Raw genomic sequence first — 8151 nt, 5'->3', positions numbered from 1 at the left:
CAGATAGGCTGGAGCATCCACAACTAGTTAACGTCCAAATCCAAACTAGCTTAGTCAGAATACCATATATTTTAAACACCACAATTCCAATTTCCAAACTTTACTTTTTTCCACAACACTAAACAATTCCAAACCTCTGCATCACATCCCACATTTTACACTAAAAAAGGGTTTGTGAGTATATGGTCCCCACCATTCCAAGTCATATTGGTACGAACCGGACCAGCCTAGTCAACCAATGATGCTAGTCTCGAAGATTTGGTCTGAATTTTGGACGGGGATTCCAAACCTTACGTTGTGCATGCTCTTATTAAACATTATAAAAAAAAGGTGTTTTTTAATATTTATTGATATATTTAATCAAATTTTTTTATTAATAAAGATATTTTGATTTTTGGTCGATTACAACAACTTAACATCATATGAGTTCTCCATATATGCTATTTGTTACAACTCTTATCTTTATATTGTGAAAGGGAAATTTGAAGAAAAAAAAAAACTCTATGTCAGTGATGTCACTCCTTATCCATATGGAATGTTTACAAAAGAATTTGAATGTTTTTACGGAATTAGAATTCAAAGGAACTACATATTATAAACTACTATAATCTTACTATATAATAAAAGAAACATTTGTCATCATATTAGCTCATCTCTTATAGATAATTGTTATTTTAATTTAATCCCTTCTAATTAATTATAGATAACTCTCCTACTAAATATTATTTAATTTTATATCTTATATTATAAATAACTCTCCTATAAAATATTATTAATTTAATATCTTATGGATATTTATTATTTAGTTTAATCTCCTTCTCATTTATAATATTATTTAGGGTATGTTTGGTATGGGGCTTTTAGGAGCTTCTAGCTTTAAGCTTTTAAGAAAAAGTTCCTACTCGATAAAAAGTCTTGTTTGGTTAAAGGAGCTTTAAGCTTTTAGGTTAGGAGCTTAAAGCTTTTGGTTGAACGCTACTACTAGTAGCGTTTAGAAGGAGCTACAAGCTTTTAGGGAAAAATAACTATTTTAACCTCTAAAAATAAGGAACTTCTTAATGCACCAACTTTCTAAATTTTTAGTTATGTCCATTTTGGTCATTTTATACATTTTAGAGTGAATTGCAAGTTTTGTCCTTTATCTTTAGGCCATTTTGCAAGTTTTGTCCTTTATGTTTAAATTTGACGAGTTTTGTCCTTTATGTTTGAAAATCAAGCACGTTTTACCCTTTGGGGCAAAACGTGCTTGATTTTTAAGGACAAAACGTGCTTGATTTTTAAACATAAAGGACAAAACTCGTCAAATTTAAACATAAAGGACAAAACTTGCAAAATGGCCTAAAGATAAAGGACAAAACTTGCAATTCACTCTACATTTTATTAAAAGCTCCAGCTACTCTACCAAACACCAAATATATCAAAAAAGCTACAGCTACTAGCTACCAGCTACTAGCTACCAGCTACAGCTACCAGCTTCCAGCCACCAGCTACCAGCTTTCAGCTTTCAGCTACCAGCCACCAGCTACTTTTGCCAAACATACCCTTATTGCAATTATATTTGAACGTTTTGTTTAGTTTGGTATCAAATAAATTTTACGAAACATAAAATAAAATTAACTAATATTATTTATCATTTATACATTTACGGAGTTTTAAATAAAGGGTTAAATTTATTGAGACTTCGTTAACAAATTTTGCAACAACAGAATAATCTATTTTTATCACGAAAACCAAACTTGTATTAATATATTAAATATTTTTATTTTCACTATACAAAATTACATTTACTCGACCCATGTAACACATGAGCTACACAAAATTACATTTACTCGACCCATGTAACACATGAGGTTTTTAAGATATAACTTTTTATTTTTTGGTATATAAGATTAGATTTATTCAATTCTTACAATACACGAGGTTTTCTAAGGATATATATTTTTTATTATTTAGTACAGAAAATTACATTTATTCAAACCGCATAATGTGCATATTTTTAAAGATGTATTTTTTTATTGTTTGATACATAAAATTACATTTGTTCAACCCGTGTAATAAATGAGGTTTTTTAAATACATATTATTTTATTATTTGGTAAACAATATTACATATATTCAACCCGTATAATACACGTGGTTTTAAAGATATAAATTTTTTATTTGGTATATAAAATTACATTTATTCAACCCGTACAATATGGTTTTTATAGATATAATTTTTTATTATTTAATATATAAAATCATATTTATTCAACCCGTACATTAAATGAGGTTTTAAAGATATATATTGTTTTATTATTTAGTATATAAAAATTATTTATTCAACCCCGTGAGTATAATTATATATTATATACTATTATATTATAATTATAATTATATTATAATTAAAATTAAAAACCTATAAATTAGCAACATAACTATGCATAAGGTTGTTGTACTTTTAGCTTTGGGAGTTTTTCAAAAAAAAAATTGAAATTTTCCTTTTTAACCCTAAAGTTTCAATCTTTGACAATTTAAGTTTAAAGTTTTAATCTTTGGTAATTTAACCCCTTTGATTAGTTTGATTTTTCATTTCTAATTCAAAAGTTTCCATCTTATACAATTTAACCCCTTTGATTAATTTGATTTTTCACTTCTAACTCAAAAGTTTCCATCATTTGCGATTTAACCACTTTGATATTTTTTTACTTTTAACCCAAAGCTTTTCATCTTTTGCAACTTTGGTCTCTTATACTTTTCATATATCGCGAAGTGTTGTAATCTTGGCTTTGGGGGTTTTTCAAAGAAAAAATGGTTATGCATATAGTTGTTGTAACCTTGGCTTTGGCTGTTTTTTAAAAAAAAAAATTGATTTTTTTACTTTTCACTCAAAAGTATTTCATAAATTACTTTTAACCAAAAACTATTTGTTTTACTTTTAACCCAAAACCTTTTATCTTTTGCGATATATTCTCACAACTTTTTTACTTTCAACTTTGTTCCTTTATTGTTTTCATTTTCCGCAAATTTTACGCTTTATGCTTCGTTCTAAATTTTGTGACTTAACACATCGCAACGTGCGTCTCTGGTTTAACGTTTTTACGTTTCGTTCTAAATTTTCCGAGTTAACACGACGCAACGTGCGTGTGTGGGTGAACGTTTTTACATCGTCTATTTTTTTTCCGGTTTGACAGGTTCAACATAACGTGCGGGTCCTAAATCGACTTAGTTATAACTAAAGAATCCCCGCCACATTGCGGCGGGTCGTAATACTAGTTATATTATAATTTTCAACATTTCTAAGCATTGGGTGTTGTACCCTATGCTTTAGTTATATGTGCAATGTTGTTGGTACTTTGTGTAATGTTAGGTTGTACGGTGGTTCTAATAGAAACCATTTGCTAGATTTCTAGGTTGTGGTTTGGATGTAAAAGAAAAACACTTTTCCCCTCTCTCTTCTAAAGTCACATATACTCTTCCCCCCTCTCTCTCTCTCTCTCTCTCAACTTTCCTCTCTCTCTCTAAAGTCTCAGATATTCTTCAAGATTCATAATGTTTGCCGGAGTTAGAACGACGAAGGCATCTTTACACCAGGTTGATTTGCCGCCAATATCGACTTTAACGCAGTTTTCGTGTCGGTTGTGATGAACCGGTTTGTTGGCGGTCGTTTAACACCCGTCGGTTATGATGAACTCGATGTGATATTCTCACTTTTTGGTGCGTCGGCAGTTTGTACCTTTGTTTATCACAAACCTCTTGGTTTTTTTGTGGTTGTGGTTTAGTCCGGTTGTGATGAACTCGGTTGTGATGTTATCCGCCAATATTGACTTTAACGCAGTTTTCGTGTCGGTTGTGATGAACCGGTTTGTTGGCGGTCGTTTAACACCCGTCGGTTATGATGAACTTGATTTGATATTCTCATGTCACCGTTGTAAAACTTACCTCGAAACAGTGCTCCAAACAATGAAAACGGCGCTTCAATTCGGGTGTTTAAATTTCCAATTAACAAAAATCAATTCATTTGGAGCACCATTTCGAGTAGGGGTGTTCAAAAAACTCGTGGCTCGCAGCTCGCTCGAAACTCGCTCGAAAAAAGTTCGAAAAGAGCTCGGCTCGAAATTGGCTCGGTTGTAAACGAGCCAGCTCGGCTCGGCTCGATTTGTAAGCGAGTCGAGCTCGAGCTTGGCCTGGCTCGGCTCGCGAGCTCGATAAGGTTTACATCCTTCATATTTTTGTCTCACATCACTCAAAAGACAAAAACTAAGGGAGTATTTCCCCTATAAAAGAAGGTAAGGAAAATGTACAAATAGATTTAAGTATTTATACTTGCATATTTAGCCATTTGGTTAAATATAATTGCAATTATGGCCCTTAGTCTATGAAAATATTCATTTTTAGGGTTTTTTAAGTAGTAAATTTTGCGGTTTTTTGTTAATTCGAGCTAGATCGAGCCGAGCCGAGCTAGCTCGAATTTTAATCGAGTCGAGCTCGAGCCTCAAATCTCAGCTCGATTTGAAAATCGAGCTCGAGCCGAGCCAGCTCAAATTGAGTTCGAGCCGAGCTCGAGCCAGGTCGAGCTCGGTTCGACTCGGCTCGTTTACAGCCCTAATTTCGAGGTAAGTTTTACATCAATGGACTTGTATCGTCATTCTGATCAAAAGCCCTAAAAAATTTGTTTGTAATTTGAAAAAAAAAAGCTTAACTCCATTAAGTTTTTTTTTTAACGATGGACCAGTGTAAAAAAAAATAGGTGAAAAGTGGGACGGGTGGGGGAATATTCAAAGGTGGGAGTGTCAATGGCCAATGACCTCTAGTTGGGATTATTACAGGTCAATTCCCCTTTACTTTGTTGCTTGAGTATATGCAAACCTGTTGATATGATAATAACTTCAAGCGTAAATTACCTTTGAGTCTCTGTGTTTTAATGGTTTTAATCACTTGAGTACAAAATCAAAAAGTTTAAAGCCTTGTGTCCCTAACCCCCCATTTTATAATGTTTTGAGTCCAGTTTGTTCATTTTATAAGGTTTTGAGTCCAATTTTGTTAAAAAAATTGGACTCAAAAAGTTAAAAGATTCAACTCAATAGGACTCAAAAGGTTATAAAAAAAAGCGTCCAGGGACTCAGAGCGTTAAACATTTTAATTTTGGACTCAAATGGTTAAAACACTAAAACACAAGGATTCAAAAATTAATTTACTCACTCTAACTACAATATTATTAGACCATGGCGACTCTGAAGGGCTAGTGTGTCGCTATAAGAGAAATTATAGATAAACATAATTTCATAAATCAAATGAAGCCTTACAGTAAACAAACAAACGTATCAAGTAACAACGCAATCGTAGAGTAGGGTCTGGGGAGGGTAGATACGGCAAAATAAACTCAAAATAGTTAACTAGTCACTTAAATGTGCAAGTATAAATTGTGGGAGACATCACCACTCGCTGTGTTCACATGAAATCAACAACAATAAGATGATCCAGACCCCAACCATGTGTAAACCTAGAGCATGATAAATAAACTTTATAGCATATAACTTATCAGTTGGTTAGTACTTGAGTTGAGTGAGTCTATAACCATCTCAGATTCAAACATTTTAACCATAGTTAACAATTCAAAGTGGAATGCTCAATAATAATCAATTAAATACTGTCATAAAAGCCAATATGCTCTGCTTCTCTTTCTGTTCCTCCTCCCTTGATCACATGAAGTCCCCATATCTAACAATCCGAGGCTTTCAATGCAAGGATATACGAGAAGACCGCGTGTAGAACCGGTCACGCCAACAAGTGAAGAAGCACTCAAGCGCACAAGGCTCGACCGTTCCCTAGTCTCTGGATTATAAACTATGATCCCGCAGGGGTTGAATAGTAAATCACTATTGGCGGTAAGTTGAAAAACTCTGTGTGTTCCTTCAAATTCATGTGCCTTCAGTTTAAAAGCAACGGACCAAGAAGCAGTAGTGTTATTCCTCACCCAAATCCAACTATCATCGTGTTTTGAAGAAATCACAGCTAGAGAACCATTGATGATCGTCACCTCCTCGGTTTCCCAAGTTGGTTCTGGCAGCTCAATCGTAGAGAAAATCTCTGAGCTCGGATTGAATGCCAATATATAAGGAGAATGGCAATCATCATGTGAACCCGTTAAAAACCGTTTTATTACCCAATGCAATGTTCCATTGAAAAGACACTGACATGACTCTCGACAAGATAAGAGATCCCGAGTAGGGGAAGCAATCTGATGCCAAGCGTCCTTCTTCATGCGGTAAACGAATGTCCTTAGTACAAGTCCTTTTTTAGTATTGCATTTGGTTGTCATCACAATCTTGTAATCTTTAATGATTGGGTCGAAAGCAAACCCGAACGGATGCAGTTGGCCTCCCCAATCGCTCAACAAAGGACGGTCATGTACGGTTACTTTGCGCCTAATTGAAGGGTTCCATAGAATGATACTCTTTCCATATTCATGAAGACAGAGAACCCCATTACATGAACCGACAATGCGGTTACTTGTAAAAGGATATTCGACTGCTGCTACGCCGACATAGGGATCATTTGACAATTGACCTCCAGAGTGTAATGTATACATATCTGTAGAGCGTGTTGCTCCATAGAAATAAACTTGGTGTATAATCATGACTTTGTTCGGAGATCGAAGAGCGTGGAGTCGGATGAAATCGGGGCTCCCAATACAAGCACATAATGATTTGGAAACTGATCTGAATCGGAGTAGGGATTTCGTTGGTAGCCTTGAAAAGATTTCAACAATCAGCTCTTCGCATAGATCATACGACGACATTATATATGTGATTCTGCTGCAATTTAAACCTAAATAAATAAATAAATAACATCACTAAAACCAGAAACGTATCTTGAATTCGTTTGCATTTGATACTTTTGGTTTCTTTGCACTTGAGGCTAGTTGAGAACAACGGGTCATGAATAGTTATGTTATGACCCAGTGTGTTTGGGTTAGCTTATTTTGAAGCAACTTATTATAAAAGTTAATATAAGTTGTTTTTATAGCGTTTGGTTTAACTTATTTAAGTTGTTTTTGTGTGTGAAAAAATTATTTTTAAGAAGTTAGAAATTCTAATTCTAACACATCGATTGCTTAAGAAAAACTTGAATATAACCAAATCAGATGAAAAAGATGTTTTTTTTTCAGGGGTTTCTTTCCAAACAAACCCATCGGATTTCTAACACATCGATCGAAGAGTATGCAAACTAGGGCTATTGATAATACTTAAACAGTGAAAACGAACAATTAAGAAATCAAATTAAAATGGTTACAAAAAATAGCTCACCGGATGATGATGACGACGGCAGATGGTAATGAAGTTCACGCCTTTTTCTAGGTATGTGATTTATAGATTTACTTTCGCTGCACTAATTTGATATTTGTTAGGATTCGTCTCAATAAATATATTTTAATCTTTATAATATAAAGAAGAGTTAAATGTGATTTTATTCCTTTTGTTTGTTTGTTTCATTTTAATAGTTTTGTCTAAATATTTCATTTTTCGTTTGTGTGTCCAAAAAGTTTCACCGTTGCCATTTTAGTTCATTGTGTTAACTTCATTCATTTTTTTCTGTTAACGAGAAGGGCAATTCGGTCATCATATATGTAATTCAATTAGCTAGAAGGGCAATTCAGCCATATAAAATGAACGAATTGTTCTTCTCGTTAACAGAAATAATAGTTTGTGTTTCCTTATAATATAACTAAACTCACTCACATATTTTTAAGGTTTGTTTGATAGAATGGAATGAATCATTACCTTATATTGTTTGGTATGCAGAAAAAAAAAAGGAATAAAATCGGCGATGGGTACGATAGTGAGTGGTGTCGGTTGCGGCGGTGGTGGTCGATAGCAGAGGATGGCGATGAGTGGTCGGCGGTGGGTGGTGGGTGGTGGTGGTGGGCGCTATTGGTGAGGAAGAGTGAGATAGGGTATGGAATGAAAAAAAACAAGGGGGTTGATGGAATGAATTTGCAGGAACGAAATGTCTTATGTAATCGGTGATTCCATTACCTTAATCTACCAAACACATTTTTTTTCATTCCCTTACAATAGTCTATTACATTCCACCTCTTATTTCTACATATCAAACACTATCTAAAGGTTAAAGTCTTTATCATATTACAAACTGTAGAGTTGAGAAAAAA

General features: G+C 33.9%; 1 protein-coding gene across 1 annotated transcript; it reads right to left on the bottom strand.

Annotated features, from left to right (window-relative positions):
• Nucleotides 1-5489: 5489 nt before the first annotated feature.
• On the bottom strand, nt 5490-7370 carry LOC110910368 (F-box/kelch-repeat protein At3g06240). Its single transcript, XM_022155035.2, has 2 exons — nt 7289-7370; nt 5490-6809 (listed from the first exon to the last, which is right to left on the bottom strand). Exon 2 carries the CDS (start codon nt 6778-6780, stop codon nt 5632-5634), a length of 1149 nt encoding a protein of 382 aa, XP_022010727.1. The 5' UTR covers nt 6781-6809; nt 7289-7370; the 3' UTR covers nt 5490-5631.
• Between the last annotated feature and the right edge of the window lie 781 nt (nt 7371-8151).

Source organism: Helianthus annuus, chromosome 15 (assembly GCF_002127325.2).
Source record: "Helianthus annuus cultivar XRQ/B chromosome 15, HanXRQr2.0-SUNRISE, whole genome shotgun sequence".
NCBI lineage: Eukaryota > Viridiplantae > Streptophyta > Magnoliopsida > Asterales > Asteraceae > Helianthus > Helianthus annuus.
Note: the sequence above shows the minus strand (reverse complement) of the source record. Positions and strands in the feature narration are given on the sequence as shown.

Bases quoted from the DNA above. Each gene is read 5' to 3' on its own strand.
- LOC110910368 (XM_022155035.2), bottom strand. From the start codon at position 6,780: ATGTCGTCGTATGATCTATGCGAAGAGCTGATTGTTGAAATCTTTTCA.